The 20,742-nt window shown below is 49.2% G+C and overlaps 1 protein-coding gene across 2 annotated transcripts; it reads left to right on the top strand.

Moving 5' to 3' along the window:
* Positions 1–247: 247 nt before the first annotated feature.
* On the top strand, positions 248–19,949 carry SORD (sorbitol dehydrogenase). 2 transcript variants are annotated; one of them, XM_057422124.1, is made up of 9 exons: positions 248–399; positions 1,754–1,787; positions 2,521–2,685; positions 5,839–5,998; positions 8,580–8,698; positions 9,174–9,239; positions 16,082–16,212; positions 17,012–17,133; positions 18,680–19,949. In XM_057422124.1, the coding sequence occupies exons 1-9, from the start codon at positions 340–342 to the stop codon at positions 18,843–18,845; spliced, it is 1,023 nt and encodes a 340-aa protein (XP_057278107.1). In that variant the 5' UTR covers positions 248–339; the 3' UTR covers positions 18,846–19,949. The 2 variants fall into 2 exon arrangements, with proteins under 2 accessions (XP_057278107.1, XP_057278106.1); XM_057422123.1 differs by having other exon boundaries at positions 249–399; positions 16,037–16,212.
* The last annotated feature ends 793 nt before the right edge of the window (positions 19,950–20,742 follow it).

The following is a 20,742-nucleotide window of genomic DNA, read 5'->3' as shown; positions in this document are numbered from 1 at the left end:
CAAGGCCGGCCGCGGCCGTGCCGGGGTGCAGGGAGGGCAGCCAGCGGGATGCCAGGCGAAGCTGCCCCCCAGGCTATGCAGGTGCCGGGGGGAATCTGGGGCCTGCCGGACCCTGGCTGCCCTGCGGCGTTGGCCCCACGGGGCCCGCCTCCGGGGCCCAGGCCTGGAGCTCGCTCTGTGACCCGAGGGCCGGCTGTGGCGCGCGCCTGCCCGCTCCGTGCCGCGGGGGCGGTGCCGAGCCTGGCGCAGAGGCCTGCCGGGGGCTGAGGGGCGGCCCAACGGTGGGAGGCCCCGCCGCTGGCCCTTGGACCCGGGCGCGGAGCCGAGCCGAGCCGAGCCATGGCGGCGCCGGGGCAGAACCTGGCCGTGGTGGTGCACCGAGCCGGGGACCTGCGCCTGGTACGGGCCGGAGGAACGGGCTGCCCGCGGCCGCGGCGGTTCGGTCCGGTTTGGCTCGGCACGGCGGGGCCCAGGCAGAGGGCGCCGGGCGGCAGGGCCGGAAGGCGGAGGGGCGGCCCGGCAGAGCGGCCCGGGCAGGGATGGGAGGGAGCCGGGGCAAGCCGGGCCGATGGGCAGCTCCCAGGGGCCGGGAGCCCGCTGGGGCTGAGGGATGAGGGGTGTCCGGTTCTCCCGAGCGGTGCCGGATCAGAGCTGAACTGCCCCTGGGCTGGGAGCGGGAAGGGCAGCGGCTGCACCAGTGTCCGAGGACTGACCAAGCAGGCAGGGTGCAGGGATCCCAAAGCTTGGGGCTGCCCCATGGCTAGGGGCCACCCGAGCCCCTTCTTGGGTCGTGTGGGGGGAAGGAGAGACGTGGAGCGGAGGGACAAGGGGTGGGTGCGGTTGGGTAGTCAGCCCCTTGGTCAGTGTGAGCCCAACTGGAGGCTGACACATTCCTGCTTTTGATGTCAGACCCCAAGTGAGAAGCAGCAGGAGAGTTCAAAGGGAGCAGCTGCACAGGTCATGTCTGTACCCTCGTGGAGATGGGGCCTTTATTGTCAATGGATGCTTCAGTCTGATTCTGCTTTTCTGACTGAGCTCTTGGATATTCCAGTAATTCCTTGGATATTCCTAGAATCATTGCAGTGCTGCTGAAGGTTTGTGTTTGCCCATTTGGGAAGTGCCCAACTGGGAAAGGAAGATTTACATGAGCAAACATTGACAGGCAGTTTTCTGTACAAACAGTTCTGGCAGGAGGGCTCTAACGAACATGCAGACTTTGGCTATGTGCAGCAGCTTGTTTAGGGGATGATTATCAGGGAAGCAGTTTATTTTTTACAGTTCCTGCACAGATCAGGCGGCATGTGCCAAAGGCCAAACGGTGTCCATATGTGTAATTCCTTTGATACAACTGCACTTTCACTAGAAGCAAGTGCAGCTTGACCCCTGCTGTGAGGGTGGATCTGGCCCCATCCAATCTCTGTTGCTGGACTCTAAACTGGCTTACACCCAGATGCGTGAGTTTTCCTTGGGATGTTCGTACTGCTGGAGACACTGGAGGTGGTTGTCAGTGCTCCCCTGGCCTTACTGGTGGCCCCTCAGGGTGTGACCCTCCTGGGCTTCTCTAAAGTTTCTTTGCCAGGGGCACTCTTTGCACTGACACACAGCTTGTGTAAGGAGTCTAGGCAGTGAAGTCTAAACTTGTCTGTGTTATTGATACATAGCCTATATCAATATAGGTGAGATTGCGTTCCTGTAATTCCTACACCTTTCTTGATTCTTGTGGAATGATTTTTCTCTTCCTTTTTGTCCATAGGAAAACCATCCAATCCCAGAGCCAGGTCCCAATGGTAGGTCTAGAGATGACTGCTTCTGTCTGCTTTCTTTACTAATCTCTCTTTTCTTACTCTCGTTTGTCACTCCATGATATTATAGAGATACAATAATACTGAGAAAGTATAAATCCAAAAAAGAATGCGTGGCTGAAAAAGATAACGCTGCATTTCCACTTGAAAAGAAGAGCTGGAGCAGTCACAGATACACCTCTTATCTGGCTTTTTTTGCTTCCTGTTTCATCATTTCATGTATTTCACATTAAGTGGCTTTTGGGACATTTCAGATGACCTTACTGGAGGACTATGTAGTAATAGGCCAGGCATATGGGCCTGTAAGAAGCTTGATTCACTGACTCTCCAGGGCTGAAATCAACTTAGGGAGAAGGAAAACTTAAATGGACTTGGTCTTTTATTTTTGCTCCAGTAATAGTCATGCCCCTCTTAGATTGTATTACCTTTTGTTGACAGGGGCCTTACCATATTTTAAGCTTTCCTGATTTGTAAATCCTTGTATAGTTTTGTGTTTTCAGGGGTCCTATGAATCCTAAGGTGTGCCCGTGCAGTTCAGGGATATATATTCTAGTAAATGCATGTACTAGTATATATACTATATATATTATATATATATATATATAATGTTTCAGTGCTGGCTTGGCCTTTGTGGGGCACAGGGACAGAACACCTGTTGCTCTCCCAGTGGTGAAGGAGGGAGGTTTTTCTACAAGGGACCTTTCTCCCCTTTCTTCAGAGGTCCTGCTGCGGATGCATTCCGTGGGGATCTGCGGCTCTGACGTTCACTACTGGCAGCACGGTCGAATTGGGGATTTTGTTGTGAAGGATCCCATGGTGCTGGGGCATGAAGCTTCCGGTACTGTGGTCAAAGTGGGATCAGGGGTGACTCACCTCAAGCCAGGTAATTGGAATCAAAACTGTCTTTTTATTTGTTTTCCTGTGGATCAGTTCTGGAGAATGTGTTGATAACAGGCTGTGCTTTTCTGTTACATTCATTTATCTGATGTTCTGAGCTGTGAATTGTACAGTGTGACCTTCTCCTTCAAAGATTGTCACTGTGCTGCAATTAATCACGCAGTTTTGCCACTGTAGTTTATGGAATTCTTAGCTATACTTTATCATGGGGTATTTTGAGCGGGTCTGACCTCAGTTTAATGCAGAGTGGGATGAATGCCTGTAGAAGGTGCCTTTTGAAGAAGCTAGATAAAGCATCAAAAAGCACATATGTTGCTCTTGCCAGCAACCTGCTGTTAATGTTTCTTTGCTGTGTACGTTTTTGAAGGAACAAATGGCCCCCTGCAGTGGAGAGAGGTCACTGGAGCAACTGTACCAGGCCCCAGGTGTGACCTCTACCCTTCAGCATGCTCATGAATATCTTAGAAAAGGGGCTGAGCAGTGAATTGTCAAAGTCTGCTGATGGCAGCAACATAGGCAGGGTGGAGAAGACATGGGAGATCTAGCAAGAGTTACAGAGAGACCTTAAGGATGCTGGGGCAATAAGATGCAGGTGAAATTCAATGCAGGTAAACAGAAAGTTGTGTCCATGACAGAAGAAATAAAACCAGCTTCATATCTAAAATGGGCTGACCATCACTGCTGAAGAGTGAGACCTTTGACTGTGACACAGTGCATGCTAATGTTGGCACAGTAATGGTGAAAAATGCAAATCCATGTTAGGAAAGGGGTAGAGACTCAGAGGACATCATTGCACATCTGAAGCTCTGCCTGCAGGTCTCCTGCTTTCCAAAGGGATATAAAAGAAGTGAAAAAGTTTCAGAGGAGGACACGTAGGTGATAAGATGTGAAGCAGCGTCTCTATGACAAATGACTAAGGAACTTGAGCCTAGGAGCTGGAGGGACAACTCAAGGACATCTGATCCAGGTCTGAAGGCTCATGGAGGGCAGGGAGAGGGCACATAAAGTTTCCTACAGCCTCCTAGAGAAACTGATGTGTTACAGTCTAGACAAGTGGTGTGTGCAGTGGGTGGGCAACAGGCTGATGGGCACCCAGAGGGTGGTGGTGAACAGCTCCTCCATCTGGGGACCTGTCACCAGTGGGGTCCCTCAGGGATCAATATTGGGTCCAGCGCTGTTCAGTGTCTTCATAAATGATCTGGAAGATGGGATCAAGTGCACCCAAACTGAGTGGGAAATGGCCACTTTGGCAGAGAGAGGCACCCTGCAGGGTGACCTGGGTGGATTGGAAGCATGTGCTAATGAGAACATCATGGAGTTCGGCAAGGACAAGTGCCAGGGCTTGTGCCTGAGAACACACTCCAGGAGTGCGGCACAGGCTGGGATCTGCCAGGCTGGGAGCAGCTCTGTGGAAAGGGACCTGGAAGTCCTGGGGGACACAAACTCAACAGGAGTGACCAGTGTGCAGCCGCAGCAAAGAAAACCAACAGGATGTTGGGGAGCATCAACAAAGGCATCCCCTTGTTCATAAAGGTGTCATGGTCCCACTCTACTCACTGCTTGTCAGGGCACACCTGGAATAGTGAGGTCAGTTTGGTCCCCACTGCACAAAAAAGACATGGATAGGCTGGAGAGGGTCCAGTGAAGTGCCACAAAGGTGATCCAAGGCCTGGGATGCTGTGTGAGGAAAGGCTGAGAGAGCTGGGCTTGGTCAGCCTGGAGAAAAGGCGGCTCAGGGAAGACCTTATGACCATGTTCCCGTATTTAAGGGTGGTTACAAAGACAACAGAAACTCCCTTTTTGCAAAGAGTCCCACATAAAAAATGAGAGGTGATGGGCACAAGTTAAGTCTGGGAAGATTCCAGTTGGGCATCAGAGGAAAAATTTTCAGAATGAGAGCAATCAGCTATTGTAATAATGTCCCTGGGGAAGTTGTGGATTCCTCAGTGTTGGATACTTTTAAGATTCAGCTGGCCAGGGTACTTTGCCATCTTGTCTTGATTGTGTTTTTGCAAAGAAAGGTTGGACCAGATGATCCTTGAGGTCCCTTCTAACCTGGTATTCCATGATTCTATGATTCTGTGGAAGATTGCCTGTTCTCTGATTCCTCTGATACAATAGCAGGGGACAGTGGGAGCCAGATGCTGCATTTAACTGAGATGCAGCAGCTTCACCTGCAGGCCGCCGTGGCAACGGATCCTTAAAGTTTACGTGGTGGAAGGAGGAAGAGAAATGTTGAGGGTTACTTACAAAGAAGCCACATGCAGCTTAGGAGGCCCATAGGTGAATATAGTGAGAGGCTGGGAGAACATTCAGAGTGTGCTTGTCCTGCTTCTCTCACCCTGAGACATCCCCCATTTGCTGTTTCAGAGGTGGTGCAGTGGGCTGGATGGCTTTTTACTTCTGTCCATCCTCCTGCTTGTCCCTGTTCTGACTAAAAGCCTGTTAGTGAAGAGATTTGCTGAGAGATTTGCCTTTGTCTTACTCTGCCAAATAAAATGGACTGTCTTGTGTCCCTTGCATACTTGTAAGTTGTACTGCAGTCACACACTTGTTATTTAATCCATCCTGCCCCATGATTGCAATTATATAATTGCTCTTTGTCCTGCAGCATGAGTCCTTCCAGCAGTCCAGGTTACTCCATCAGGCCATGATGATGTCTCTGTTCCCCAATAAGTTCTTCATGACTCCTGGATTTGCTTCTTCATCATACGCTTCGTTCCCGAAGGGGCAGCCCTTTCCAGCTGGCCCTGTGGTGGCCAGCAGAGATCCCCTACTTTGTCCCAATTATTTCCTCTTCCAATTACTACGGATTCTGAAAAAGCTCTGGTCACCATGTGATTGCCTGGGGTGGGGACTGCCTTTTCATCTGCTAAGGTTGAGTGCAGGGCAGCTGGAGAGAGGTTTGTATGTGTCTGTGCTTCTGAAACACTGGCTCAAGTAACTTGAAGATCTTGGGGATGAGGCCACTGTGAAGGAGTGTTAGGAACTTGCCTGGTGTGTGCAGCGTGATCTTTCTCAGCAGATGTCCCTCATGCTGCTTCTGTGCCAAGGTTTCATGCTGTCTTACGTGGTCGGTTGGTGCTACCTATGCACTCACGTTCTTCCTAAGTAACACAGCCTGCTTTCACCCTGGCAGGTGATCGAGTGGCCATCGAGCCTGGTGTCCCAAGGGAAATGGATGAGTTCTGCAAAACTGGCCGCTACAACCTGTCCCCAGCCATCTTCTTCTGCGCGACGCCTCCTGATAATGGGAACCTGTGCCGTTACTACAAGCACAGTGCCAGCTACTGCTACAAGTTAGTTGGTGCTCCCTCTGCAGAGAAGTAATACTCCCTGAGAAAGATTAGCTGAAACAATCATCTCTTGGCCCCTTTGAGTATTGCAGTGAGCACTCTTTACTTGCACACAACAGGTTTTAATTGTTTTCTGACCTGTTAATAACATGTATAAGGCTTGGATGGCTGCCACTTTGCAAGGGTTTGTCGGGCAGGTGTAGTTTATTCCCTCTGGTGATAGACATAAACAAACGTGTTGCATATCTCCTGGGTGTCACCATTGTTTTACACTTTAATTATTTCCCTTCTCATATTTGTTACCTGCTCTTAGTTTCTTTTCTGCTGTCTTTCTATGTCCTTGCCTTTTAAGAACAGTGCCTGAAGGTTTTTGAGCTGAGTTAGCTTTACTGCTGCTTTTCAGGAAGCACCGCATTGGCTGGTGATGCCCCCCTCTGTCATTTAGAACAGTCATCCTATCTAGAGCAGAACAGGAACAGGAAGCAGTGTCCCTGCTAAAGTGTTTTTTTGTGTGGTGCTGAGTGGCCCCACTAAGCTGCCAGCATTACACATCTGTTTTCATATCCAGTTCAGCAAACTTGAGTATGTACTTAACTGTGTCAGGATGACACATTTGCTTAAAAGCAAGTCTGCCCTTATGTACTCTGGCAGATAAACCAGAAACCTGATTAAATCTCTGAAACATTATACCCACAGAAGTGCATTTACACAAGGATTTAAAACCAATCTAGGGTAGTGGCCTCCTGAGGCCAGAGCTTGTTCTTTCTCAGTCCGTGGGGAGCTGGTGCTTCCATGAGCAGGAGCATCTCTGGTGTCTGCAGAGGAAGTGCTCAGGATCAATCTGTTGGGAGAAGCACTTGAATGCTTTTCTCATGAAAGTCCTCTGGCAGGAAGCTTCTTTCAGAGTAGATCCCGAGCAGCTGCAGTGGGATGACGTGCTGGACTGGGTGGGACTCACTTCTCAACTCGTCCAGACTTGCTGTCACTGCCTTCTTGTTATTAACATTTTCTGACGACATCACTAGTTTTTGCATGGGAAGCAGTGGTGGGTTTGTAGTTGTCTTTTTTCTCCAATTTGAGGAAATACCACGCTGGCTAATATATTTTTATTTTAAGCTTTGAAATCCAAAGCCTGATTCTAGTGCTCTCAGTTTCAGGTCAGCAGTGCAGGCCTGTCTGATGCATTGCAGATTCCCTGGCATGAAATGCCTCTGCCAGCATAGATTTGCCTAGAAGAGATGATGGCTGAGCTCAGTGGTCTCTCATATATTTAAGCAGATATTATCTGTCCTTCTGCTGATGGACAGACTGTGTTGGATGCTCTGAGTAATATGGGATCGTGCTGCAAAGCTGCCCTCCCCACTGATGGAGGAGGGCAGACCCAGTAGTCGGAAACGTGATGCCAAACTGAGACACCTGAACTCCTGGAGTCAGTCCTATAATGCCTCCTGGAGATAAGGGACATAGAGCTATCTTACAGATATCTTCCCACAGCTGTCATTTCCGTTATTTGGCCTGGCTGAGATCTGACCTTGAGCTTCCCAGGGCTGTCAGAAAGACCTTTCTCACAGTGTAACAGCCCATGCCGGGGGCTTTCTGGAGGACTGGGTTGCGGGGCTGAGATTTATTTCTGTCCACAGTTCAGAAAGGTTTTATCCCCTCTGCTTTTTTCCATCACTTAATGTGTTACGATGCTTTTTCTGTCCAAAAGTTGATACCCACTGTACGCACTTTTCCTTGCTGATAGGAGGGTTTATGCTGGGCCCAGTCCACTAGTTGAAACAGTTGGTGCGTCAGGGGAGGATATCCAGGGCATGATGAGAGACCTGGATCTGGCTGCCTTTACTTCATGTGGCATCAGCATTTGCAGTAAGATGTTCTCTAAAAGTGTGGAGCTGAATGATTCGACCCAGATAAGGGGTTTGGGAGCTCACTGGTAGGTCCCAGCCGTAGGGCAGCCTTCAGGGTAGGCAGCTGTGGGGGTTATTCCAAATGAGTGGCAAAGGAATTTTTGGGTTGACTCACCACATTCTGGAGAGACGATGTAGGGAAGTTTGTGGGTCTCTGCCTTTGGTGCTTGGGCATACTTCACTGGAAACTGGTTTAGGTGCACTTGATACAATAGCAATAGAACAAGAGGTAATGGGTTGAAGCTAAAACAGGGTAAGTTCAGGTTAGATGTAAGGAAGAAGCTCTTTACTGTGAGGGTGGTGAGGCACTGGCACAGGCTGTCCAAAGAAGTGGTGAATGCTTTATCCCTGGCAGTGTTCAAGGCCAGGTTGGATGAGCCTTGGGCAACATGGTCTAGTGTGAGGTGTCCCTGCCCATGGCCGGGGGTTGGAACTGGATGATCTTAAGGTCCTTTCCAACCCAAACCATTCTGTTATTCTTTGGTGCTTCAGAGGAGGGAAAAAGGCAATATAACTTCTTTGAAAGCATTCCAGCCCTGCATTTCTCAGACCAGGCATAAGAATGTATTTTGGCACCATGATTTAGAGCAGTGTTTGGTCTTTGAGTTCTGTGGCTTTAGTCATCACTCTCATAAACCTCTTCAGTGACTCTTGCTTGTTTCTGATTCTTGCAGGCTCCCAGATAATGTCACCTTTGAAGAAGGAGCCCTTATTGAGCCCCTTTCAGTGGGAATTCATGCCTGCAAAAGAGCGGGAGTCACTCTGGGAAGCAAAGTCTTCGTGTCTGGCTCTGGTACAGTGAATGTATTCAGATCTGGGGGTCTCTGCCTGCTGTGGTAATGGAAGGCAGCAGCCAGGCTGCAAGATGTGCTTCTGGGCTCTGCTGTAGGCATGCCTCATGGCAGAGTTACAGGGATGCTGAGGGGACCATGAGTCTGTCTTACCCATGCCGAGCTACAGTGCTGCATTTTGAGCAGTCCAAATGCAAAAGGCAGTGTCTGGGTGTGCTGAGCCTACCAGCTTGAGGGAGCAGAGGAGTGGGTAGTGGTTTTCCGTTCAGACTCCCTTGTGTAGCAGTAGCTGCTCTCTCAGCAGCTGGTCTCAGTACACTGGAGTCATGGTGATACTGTGATCCAGGTGAACAGCTCTGAAACACAGTCAGAGCCTCCTTTAGCCTAGGAACATGCTGAGCTCTGGGCAGCTTCAGAGCCTATGGCTGGGGCTGTCTGGCAGTTGTATATGTTCTCTTTTCTCCCCTTTGTACCCAGGACCAATTGGGCTTGTAAATGTGCTTGTTGCTAAGATGATGGGTGCAGCAGCTGTGGTAATTACAGGTAAGTCCTTTTAACCCTTAAGAGTGTGCCCGTTTCCCACGGTACAATGCTGACTAGTTCCAAATTATCCCTTCAAGGTAACTGCTAGGGAAGGCAGCCCAAGCACAGTGGAAAGTCTGTTCATGAATGGAGTAGTAGTGTATGCCTGTTTGGAGGGCATCCTAATAAACACGTCATTCCCCAGGACAAGTCTTTGATCTTGCACTAGCTGAGTTCTGTAAGAAGATGCAGGTTGCAGCTGGTGTTTCTCTGCTAGGTTAGCCGGCCAGTGTAGGAACTTCTGCTTCCTAGCACAGACAGGTTGTGCTGGTGGAGTAGCTACAGTACTTCCAGAAGAGTAAACCAGAGGAAAATGAGTGGTCTTTGAGTCAAGTCTAGAGACCTTTTTCAAACTCTGAGCAGGTCTTTTGGGAAGAGGCAGTGTGTCTTGTGTGTATGACAAAGCAGTTACAGAAGCTGTGCTTGCTCCCAGTGCCTCTGATCACTAACTGGTTTGGTTTTGGTTTTTTTTTTCCATTTTGAGCTTTTCTGACCTCAACTTTGTGTTTTGCCTTTAGCTCATAGATTAAGTCTTGAGGATTGTGTTTTGTCTTCCTTGTAGTGCTTATAGACATTAATTATATCTGCTTCTAGTCTTCATCTAGGTATGCAGGCCAGGCAACACACCGTATTTGAGACCCTGTTTGGAGCTATTCTTGGAGGTTTGCTCTGAGCAGGTTTTTTCTCTTGTAGAGCTAGTTGATAAAACGGACACAGTGTTTGCACAGTCCTTTCTGTGTACAACCACATTGTGCCTCTCCAGTCCTCCTTTGCTGCCCTTCTTTCTGCTGTCCTGCTGAAGGGTTCATTTTCCTCTGATGATCCTTAATGACTGAAATGGCTTTTTCAGGGTTTCTGCATATCAGGAATGGGCCTTCCCTAAATAACTGTGTCCTGGAGATTTCTAGTCCAGCTGCTGCTTGAGTCATGTTTTTGTCTGGCTGCATCCGGAAAACCTCTGAGGATGGAGATCACCTTTCTGGATACCTGCTCCAGGATTGTACCACCTCTTAACGAAGAAGTTTTTTCTGGGCTCCACTCACAAACTGTCATTCTCAGGTGCTTCAACAACTGAAATGAGTCTTCATCATCTTTGCAGCTGCCCTTCTGGTTGTTGCAGGCAGCTGTTTGATCCCCCCTTCTCTTTGCCATGCTAACGCAGCCCAGTTGCTTCCATCTCCTCAAAAGTTCAGGCTCTTCTGCATAGCTTGCCCAGAAGAAAGGAGAGAGGGAGTAACCTCAGGAAGTTCCCTGCTTGGAATTTCCACCTGGGTTTTGAACAGGCCCCGGAAGTGGTGTTTCCAGCTCCTGCTGCTACTCTTGGATCTTTCTGAGTGCTGATGGCTGGGAGGGGCAGTTACAGGTATGACTAGACAGTGAGCACAGGTTGCCACAGCATTCTGGGGCCAAAGCCCCAACCTGAACTTTACAGAAGGCTGTTACTCCACCTCCCACACTTAGAGCCAAGAGTATTTTTGCCCTCTCAATTACTGTGTTCAGCTTCAGTTGAGAGACAAAATTCATGTCCTACCTTCTTGCCTTTGCATAAGCATCCTTCAGGAGTAGCTCATGTGAAAACCTAAGGCAGATCATTGCCTTCTCCTCCCTAAATCCTCTTGCTGCCAAGTGCAGGGCACTTTTGGCTCTGCTGGCCCAACCCTGCAGGCATGTGCCTGGTGAACATGATCAGTCCAGATTTTGTGAAGTGTTTGAGGATGTTGGTTGCTATAGCAGGAAAAGCAGCTCTGCCTCTTGAGTCATGTGTAAGAAACCTTGCTGTCAAGCGGAGCTGGTGGGTGACCTGGTCTTTGGGTGGGGAAGTGCTTGGTGAGCTAGCAGGGGCTGGTGAGGCTGAAGTAGCTGGGCCAGCCTGCCCACCCATCTCCAGTCCTGTCTGGGTGCATTCTCCCCTGTAACACTGGGGCTGCTGTTGCCTCTGCCTGTAGACTGCTCCTGGGGACCTTTGGCAAGCAAGTGTATATAGTATGTGCCATAGGGCTCCACGTGGCCATAGGAAGTTCTTGATGCCTGGTTTGTATGGTCAGCAAGCTTGGCTACATGGAATTAACTCCTTCATAGCTTTACGCCTTGGTCTAGGTAATGGTCCTGATTTGTAGAATTCTCCCACCTCAGAAGTGATGGGTTGAGATGCTCAGAGGCAGTCCCTAGTCAGATCTTTCTTTGTGACATGAGCTGAGGAATGGGTTTAGTTTGGCTTGTTGCTGCTGGGGATTTTGCTGCCCTTCTCAAGGAACTCTTTTTTTCATCAGCTTTAGGAGCCAATACCTATGAGGTGAGGTGACTGTCTGCCCACAAAGGCTCTCTTGTACTCTGCTGTACTTTGATTCTTTGAATTCATCACCCAGAGCTTTTATGACATGTTTGTCTGTGAGCAGATTTGTCTTTGCAGAACTTTGAGCAGCACTTCAGGCTTCAGATGTTTGTGTGTGTTTTGACAAACCACACACAAATAGAGAAATATCTAGAAGAGCCTTTTCGTGACGTGGGGAGAAGTGACCTCCTGTAGCTTCTGCAGTGAGCGTCTGTAGCACACCTGGAGTCAATGGATTTTGGACAGTTGCATCTCCCAAGGGGTTTCTTCCCTTCTCTGGGACTCTCTTAGACTTTCTTAGACCAGCTGGCACTATAGGTAGAGACTAATACTCAGCCCTACCCTTCCAAAGTCCCATGTGTGTCAAAGCTTGCCTTTCCTCCCAGAAAGCAGCTTTCCTGATAAAAGCTATTGCTGCTTTGATAACCTTTGCTCTTCTCCCTGAAGTGCTTTATTCCTGGCGGTCTAGTGTTCTGCCTTCTCAGGGGAGGCTGATGTATTTAATGGACTGCAGTTGGGTGCAAAAGATCGGTTTGTTTCATGGGTCCTCATCTAGTCTTCCCTAAGGTCTATGGCTTTCTCCGCTCTGCTGTTGTGATTGATCTTTATGGGCAGCCTTCTCCTGTCCTTCTTGCCTTGCTGTGTACACTGCTGTTGCTCTGAAAAGCTGCTTTTTTCCTTAGAGGCATGTAAAAGAGCAGTCTTATTCCCCAGCAAGTGAAGTGACACTGGGTATTCATACGGAGGTGTTGGGCTGTTTTGACTTACTCTGTCACTAAAGGTACAATTAGCGATTCCTGCTTAAATGAAAATTCCCCTTGTGCTATCTAAATCTGAAGTCCTGGATGCTGGTGCCCTCAGAACCCGTGGAGTGAAAGTCAGGGAAGATGAATAACTGATCAGAGTTCAACTCCTTTGTGAAGGAAGATCAGCACAAAAAGTGAGAGAGTGTCAGGATATTTTCCTGTTAAGTTGGTTTAAGAACATCACAAGAAGCTTAGGTGTAATTTGATAACTCTGTGGGAACAGAGATACAAGAACAAGCTGCTCTTATCCTGGCAGCCAAAGCTTTCATTAGCTCCCGCAGCCAGGAGGTGAAAGCAGATTTCTGCCTAGAGGCAAGATGCAACAGTTTAACTGTGTAAGTGACCAGTTTCCCAAGAGCTCTGTGGAGTTCAGCCATGGTAAGGTTTAAAATATGAACAACTTAGTCCTTCTTGAGACTCACAAGTGTCTGCAGCTGTAAACAATGCAGAAACCTCATTTGATAACCTGCACATGTGTCAGCTTCAGTAGATGCTCAGTGGTGATTCAATTAGGCCAGGTGTACCAAGGTGTTAGCACAGGTCAGATGGTATTGCTGTGTCCTCTGTCTCTCTCTGATGTGAGGACTTCCTTCACAAGCAGATAGCAAACCAGAGGCCGACTATAGGAAATTTGGGGAATGGGGGGTTGTTGCCTGAGAGTGACTTTTGTAGCCACTTTGAAATGCACTGGCTGGCCTGTTGTAGGACAGTGCCTCTGGATGTGTTTCTGCCAAAGAGATACTATAAAATATATTACTGATGGAGCAGATATTCTGAGTGGCTGAATCCAGCTGTGACTGCTGCAAGCTTGTGTTTTGAGACCAAACTTCATGGAGAGTTTGGTCCATTGCTGGGAGCACTGATGAGCCCCCATGGTCTCCTTGCCGAACACTGAGATTTGGTTGACACCAGCAATGCCAGGCAGGAGTGTTTCTTACTGCTTTAGATGCTTCAAAAATGCCCATGTCCATGCTCATGCTGCATGGAGGATCTCCAGCAGCAAGAGGAGAAGGTCTCTAGCTTGGGTAGCAGAGGATCAAGCATGACTGTACACATGGCCTGAGGCCATGTTCAGTTTGGGAGGGACAGACATGACTGATGCATCCTGCAGCTGCAGGAATGGGAGCCCGTGTTGAGGCTTCCAGAGTGATGCTGTCCTTACTTTCCAGCCTTGTCTATTTCTCTTTCATCTGCATTTTATTACCATTCGTTATCCCTTCTTGAAACTCCCTCCACAGGTCCCTGGGTGCTCATCTTGGTGGCTGTGTCCACACCCAGCATCTCAAGCCCTCCTGCTGCAGGTGGGGCATATCCGTTGCCTGCCCTGGTAGTTAAGTAACATCAGGTTCGCATTGTGATGGGCAGGGTAGGTCCTGGGGCCTGGCTTCCTTCCAGCACTGGGGCTGAGTCAGTGGCTCATGTCAGAGCAGTAGCCTTGCCCTTCTTCTCTTTTCCCTTGATATTTTCACACCATACCCATCTCTGACTTTTCTGAAGACTGTGCCCTAGTGAGAAGGGCGTTTTCCTCTTTGTGGTGGGTGGGTGCACTGTGTGCCCTGGAGAGGAGGATGCCCCTGGTAACGGCATTATTTTCTGAGTCTTCAAGCCTCTAGGCCTCTGGCAGGAGGCATTGCTCATCCCTCAGTTTTGGATCTAGGAAATTTTTGGTGTTACAGCTTAGTTTCCACCGTTGATCCAGGTGTTTTTTCCAGTGCCAGCACACAGGCCCCTCCAGACCACTGCTTCAGTGCAAGACAAAGAGGTTGTTTCTGCATAGGAAATACCATTCTCCTCTGCTCTCCACCTCCTTCTCTCCAGAGATGTCCTGGAAGCCAGTGGTACATGGAGAGGGATGGGTGGCTTCCTTCCAGGGGATGTGAAAGAGAAGACATAGTGTGGCTGCCAAACAGGGAAGCTCACTCCATTTTACAAACCATTTTGTGGATAGTCAAAAGATAATGACAGTGCTGTTGAGACCTCCCTGGACAGAGTACCAGAGTATAGCCATGCCCTTGCAGAAGTTTAGCATCAGCAGCTTTGTAGCTCTGTGTTAGTGGGGTATCTGAGATCCACTGTATTACCAAATCCACTCCCTTTTTTTCACGGGCTTGCCTGCTCTTTTATCTGTGACGCAAACTAGTGGAGAGATGCTCAGCAGCCTCCAGTGCTGTTAGAACGAGGGTGAAGGGATAGGAGAGGTTTGTAACAGCAGGGACGCACTTAGTGTTGATAACTAATGCATTCTGCAGTTCCCTCAGCTGAAAGCATCTGCAGATGGTTCATTGAGGAAGCCCTCAGAGAGCTCCTGATCTGTTCTCATCCAGTACTGTTGGAAGTGGAATAGCCACATTCATGATCCTCTGAGCCTGATGTCTCATGTCAGAAAGGCAGTCAGTGCTGCCTCCTGTGCTCTCCTGTCAGTGCTGTGCTGTCTATAGACATGTGATTTTGGGCCATCAGAGAGGAAGGTCAGAGCAACCTTGCCTCTGCCTAGAGCCCTTTGAGAGGTATCCTTGAGGGTGTGAGCAGCAGCAAATAATCTTGAAAGCCAGGGAACTAAAATGCAGAAGTGAGTGGTTTTTTTTTTCCTCACTGGAAGCTCTCCCTAGGTTAACTCACTGAGTGTGTGTGTAACATGGTTTTGTACAGTCCATTTTCACCAGTGGATGAAGGTCCTGTGTGAATTAGTGAACCTGCTTCATGAGAGTCATTGTCAGAGAGACACTGGGTGGTGCAGTCTTAGACAGCTGCAGCTTTGGTAAGGCACATCCACGCTGTTCAGGCAGGGTAAGTGTAGCTCAGCCCTGCCCTGTCTGTCCTGACCTCCTGCTGCTTTTTGCTTTTGCCTCCACTGAGGTTCCTCTTCTCCGCAGTGTCGGGATAGCAGGACAGCAGTGCTTGGCTACGGCTGTTCCTGCTGTGATTCTTGCTTGTGGCATCAATGTGCATGCCCTTTGGAGTTAAGCTTGGCCTTCTAGTTTGTCTTGGCACACTGTCAGTATTCCAAAGAGAAATTGGGAAATCTACAAACTGATTGTCTTAGAAAACACCCCTCAAGTCTAGTGGTGGCAGCTGTTCCTTAACTCAGACATTGCTTTGCATGGTGTGGATTTAATCTGTGAGTTTATACTTTAGTCTCTTTGAAGTGTACCCTCTTCTACAGCTGGAAAGCCTTTGGCATCTCCTGTATCTTTAAATTGTCCTCATTGCTTATCCTTCTCTGGGCAGGTCTCCTCCCTGCCTCCTCACCAAAGGCTGTGTGAATCTCAGGGAGGGAACGTAGACACTTTCCTCTCCTGGTTGTGTGCTGGCCTGTGAATCATGCTCAGAGCCCATACATCTGTGCTTCCATCAGGGCCCCTTGATGGTGGCCTACCTGCATCAAGGGTGGGAAGCCCTTTGGTCTTGGTCACCTACATACATTCTTGAGAAGGTACAAGTGGGCTGCAATTTTCTACTTTGGTCTACCCCTGGCAAATGCTGTATTCTGAGAGAGTTGGCAGCTGGTCACCCAATAAGGTGGTTCGTTGAAACGTCAGATGGGGTAAAGAAAGCAGATTCTTGCTCCCCTTCAGCTTCACATCATGCTCCAGTTCTTGAGTTATTTTGTCTTTCCCCAGATTTATCTGCCTCTCGCCTGCAAAAAGCCAAGGAGGTGGGGGCAGATTTCACCATTCAGGTGAAGAACGAGACCCCACAGGAGGTGGCCTCCAAAGTGGAAAGTCTGCTTGGCTGCATGCCCGAGATAACTGTAGAGTGCACAGGAGTGCAGGCCTGCATCCAGGCTGGCATTTATGTGAGTACCACTTGTCCCCAAGGCAGAACAGTAATGGAACTGGCTTTTCTTTTTTTGGGATGCCACAGTGAATGACAGTTACCTCACTCCCATAGTGCTTAATTGAAGTGGGCTTGATGTGGGGAGAGAAGGTGCTTGTCAGACAACAAACTAAGAGAGATGAATAAAGAGTTACCATCTTTGCAGGCAGCACAGGGATAAATGTCTGGTTTGTTGCTCAGGTGCTTAACCACTTTAAAAAGACACTGCAGTAAGACCCCAAACCCCAAGTATGACTACACAGCAGTGTCAGGGAGCTGGTACAAGTAGGACAGCATCTGCCATTAAGTTGAAGATATGTCCAAATAAAGACAATAATTAAGACAATTCCAGCAGGTCAGGCAGTCAAGGGTGGAATTTTGCTGTTCTGAACTGCCTGAAGGGAGAGTGTGGCAAAGGTAGTGCACAGTTTCACAGTGAAAGGATAGGAGACAAATGAGACAAGCTGCAAAAAGAGAAATTCCAGTGGAACGTCAGGCTTTTAGTTTTGAATCCCTCCCATTGAATTCCAGAAGTACTTTTCACACTCCTAAATGCCAGTAGTTTTTCAGAATGAGATTTAGATACCAAAATCCTTCTGAGGTTTTTAAAAGATTGCTATTTAAAATGTGCTGTGTGTTTCATATTTATGGGCTCCTGACAGCATCCTGCCTTTCCCCTGCTTCTCTGCCATGCGCCAGGCAGTCCATTACAGCCACAAAGTGGGGGGTTATTTATTCAGGATGTTCTGCAAAATATAACACACTTGTTTGTTCTCCAGGCCACTCGTTCTGGTGGGACCTTGGTGCTGGTGGGACTGGGGTCTGAGATGGTCACTGTGCCCATTGTGAACGCTGCTGTGCGGGAGGTGGATATCCGGGGGATATTCCGCTATTGTAACACGTGAGTCTCATGCAGGGTGGGCTCATGTGTCTCCAAGTCCGTCCTTAAGAAATTCTTTACACAAGCAGGGAGGATGTGGAAAAGGCTGGTTTTCCTTACACTTGATTGAACCTCATGTCACTCTGAAAGGTCAGTGCAGCAATGCAGTGTGACTGATGTGTCCTGCATTTTGCCTTGGTTCCTGGATGAGCCCTGCATTGAAAATGTTTCCACAGAAAAGCAGCCCAGCTGGGTTGTCTTACTGGCCCATTTCATGTAGCATTTGGTGCAAAGGAAGGAAGAGACCAGGCTGGACGGGGCCTTGAGCAACCTGGTCTAGTGAAATTTCCCTGCCCGTGGCAGGGAAATTGGTACTGGTGATCCTTAAGGTCCCTTCCAACCCAAATCTTTCTTTCATTATTTCTTGGATTTCTGCCTTTAACTCTTACATCCTGTAAAAAGGGAAGTTTGGGTGCTGAGGGTGTTTTGGAAGGGACCAGCTTGTCCATGAGAGTGCATAGCAGGGAAGAAGACCCATAGTTTAGCTGGTTCAACACTTTGTGCTGGGAGATCTCTTCAGCAGCAGCCTGACCTGGCCTGGACCCACCTGGAGCTGCCTCCTGGTATCCACCTTCCTAAATATTATATTGTGCATTTTGCGGCAGAGAGTGTGGGGAATCTTTTTTCTGGGCAGAGTCAAAATCCCAAGTGCTGCATCCAGTGCCAGGTGATGCCCAGCTCTGGTCTCCTTGCTGATTATGGAAGGAAATCACATCATCAGTCTTACTGGAGATCAGTGAACATCGGGATGAGCAAGAGCCGTGTTTGGTTTTCATCATTTTGCTGGAGCTGAAGATACATCTGCAGCCAGTCTGAAGGTGTTTGTGCTCTCTACAGAGAACTGAACTTCAGAGCTCATGCACAGGCACAAGGTCTTTGAGTATACCCTGAGGGCAGAAGTTCAGCTGTCCTCTCTTAGATATTGTATTTCTTGGGCAGGGCTTGAGATCCAGCACTACATGTTTGCAGCCTGGTTTCTGCTCTGTTCAGAGCTGTCATTTCTTGTGGAGCAAGAGTCTTTGCTTAGTCTGTAGAGGTTGTTCTCCAGGAAAGATTTATGAGATTTAGTCAACCTCCTCCTTAAAATGAGAAATGTCTTTAAGTGTAGGGAGTTTGGAAATCAGGTGAGCTGCTGCATTGCTTTCTATCTCCACCACTCTCATTTGGCCCATTCGCATGGAGCAGCCAGGCAATCAAATTGAGTGCATCTCTGCCAGAGAAGAGGTTGGAAGCTGACTAAGGCTTTTCTTCTCCCTGTACCAAGTCACTGAGTTTGAACTCCACAGTGATCAGTCTGCAAGCAGCAAGGCCAGGTGAGAGGAGTTGGCTTGTCCCATCTCCCATACCTGGTGCTTGAGGTTCCCCCTCTGGAAGATTGTTTCAGGAAAAGCTCACCTTGGTTTCTGAGCTAAGGAAATGACTAATGAAACCAAGCTCCTCCATGCCTTTTATGTGGGGCTTCAGGGTGGTAACTGTTTACATTCTATGCTCTCCATGTTCCTTGCAGGTGGCCTGTGGCAATTGCCCTGCTCGCATCCAAGCGGATCAATGTCAAGCCCTTAGTTACGCACCGCTTCCCCCTGGAAAAGGCTCTTGAGGCATTTGAGACAACCAAGAGGGGGGAAGGGGTCAAAGTCATGCTGAAGTGTGACCCCAGTGACCAGAACCCCTGAGATGCTGCTGTGCCCGGCCCTTTCCCTGTGTCACCGCCTGCCTGAGATGCGCTGATGAGGCCACAGGAGGCATATGTATGGCTGTTGCATGGTTACACAGTCACCTTATGCAGGCACTTCTTTGTAATAGAGCTACAAAATCAAATGATAATGAGGGTTAATGGCGCTGAGGGATTCACCGTTAGAGTATTAACAGGTAACTACTCATAGAGAACCAGTAGGGAATAGTTTGAATCAAAACACTGCTGTTTGGTTAGAGATGGTGGTTCACATGGTTGGCTCTTCAGCAGCCCCCACACACAGGAGAGCCTGGATGTCTCTGCATGGCCTGAGGGTTTGTCCATGCAGACACAACAGGGGAGGATGTCACCAGCCACATGGGTGAAGCAAGGACAGAGGTGCTGGTTCTTCACCTTCCTGCCCCAGCACTGCCCTAGGGCTGTGCTTGCCACAGCTCTTCCTGCTTGGCAATCGCAGGGTGTGTGAATACTCCACCTTCCGTTACACCTTCCCTCGGGGATGCTCAGGGACTGTAACAGCCTGTGGAACAAAGCCTGGCCAGCCCACCCTCTATGGGAAGCATCTGCCCATTCAGGTCAACCTCTCCGTGCTCTTTGCAAATAGGAAACTGCAGGCCCAAAGCTCAGAGCCTGGGGCTGTTTTGAAGAAGCCAGCCTGGAGGCCAGCTGTGACCATACCTGCAGTATCATCCCCTCAGCAGAGCTCCCTGTGGGGCAAAAGGACCACCTCAGGGCAGAGAAACTGCCCTGTATGTGGCTGGGACCGCAGAGTGGCCTGTGCTTACATGGATCCCAAGGGGCACAGCTTGGCTTTTAGCATGGAGGGGAGCACAGGTGAGAAGTAAGGGGACAGCATCACTCAAAGGTTTTACCACTGTGAATGAATGGTGATGGTAACTTCTCTGGGATATCTGGCCTTCCTGCTGAGTTTGAGCCATGCACGAGGTACTGCCAAGGTAGCAGGTTGCAGATAACAGAAATCTAATCTTTGATTATATTGTGTTAATTTTAGTACTGAGAGATCAGTCCTTTCATCGGGCCGGTACTGAACTTTCCTCAATAAATGTGTCTTGTGTTCATTAGAGCCTTGGATTGGAGGTTTGAAGGGGTCTGTGACTTTGGGCCCTGGGGATTGTGCGGACTCCTGGGCTGTTGCTCTGCTGGGTCTCACGGGGCTGCAGGCGATTTCAGTGCTGGCAGGACCAAGAAACCTTCAACAACCACTTATAAATCAAAGCTCATACTTCCTGTGGCTAAGTTAATCTTGGCAGAAGTAAAAGCCTGCAAATCCACGCTGTGTTTTACAGGGATAAGCCATAGCTCAGGGAAACTGTCCATAGCCAGAAGGGGAAGTGGTCTGAGTACTGCTCTGAGTAAGCTGCTTTGTTAATGTGATGGCCTGAGTGGGTAAAACCTACCCATGAGCCTGGCCCTGCAGTCGGTTGTGGGAGCAGAACCCATCCAAGAGCTGCTGAAATGCACCTTGCTGTAGGGTGTGTTGTGAAGTTGCTGTAGGGTGTGTGGTGGCTGTAGAAGGGAAGCTGCCCAGTGTGTAGCAGTGGGAGTGAGCCAGTGCCTCTTGGGCAGTCCCACTGGCATGGCTGGGGGAGCACTGCCCACGGCAAGATCCTGTTATTGCTGGGAGATTGAGACCTATTCCCTGTGGTCTTTGGGAACTGTTTAATATCCCAAGGGCTGGAGCTATTATTTGGGTTCGTTGACTACAATTTGCTCCCATGATAGGCCTTGGGAGCATTGCTGGGAGTGATGGGTCTGGTAGGACACAGCCTGTGGAGTTTTGCCTGTGCTTCACACCATGTGCACCACCAGTGCAGGGGGAAACTTGCTCGTGTTCATTATCCAGTAGGCTGCATCAA

The sequence above is a fragment of the Pezoporus wallicus genome, unplaced genomic scaffold (assembly GCF_028554395.1).
Source record: "Pezoporus wallicus isolate ANWC-B61680 ecotype Strahan unplaced genomic scaffold, APGP_CSIRO_Pwel_v1 contig_8476, whole genome shotgun sequence".
NCBI classification, from domain to species: Eukaryota; Metazoa; Chordata; class Aves; order Psittaciformes; family Psittacidae; genus Pezoporus; species Pezoporus wallicus.
The sequence above is the reverse complement of the archived record's forward strand: the minus strand, read 5'-3'. Positions and strand labels throughout refer to the sequence as shown.

What these genes read in the sequence shown, in the direction of transcription:
- SORD (XM_057422123.1), top strand. Translation starts at nt 340, where the DNA reads ATGGCGGCGCCGGGGCAGAACCTGGCCGTGGTGGTGCACCGAGCCGGG. An exon ending in AGTGCCAGCTACTGCTACAA is followed by an intron (nt 5,999 to 8,579) that starts GTTAGTTGGTGC and finishes TGATTCTTGCAG; the next exon opens with GCTCCCAGATAATGTCACCT. An exon ending in AGTCTTCGTGTCTGGCTCTG is followed by an intron (nt 8,699 to 9,173) that starts GTACAGTGAATG and finishes CTTTGTACCCAG; the next exon opens with GACCAATTGGGCTTGTAAAT.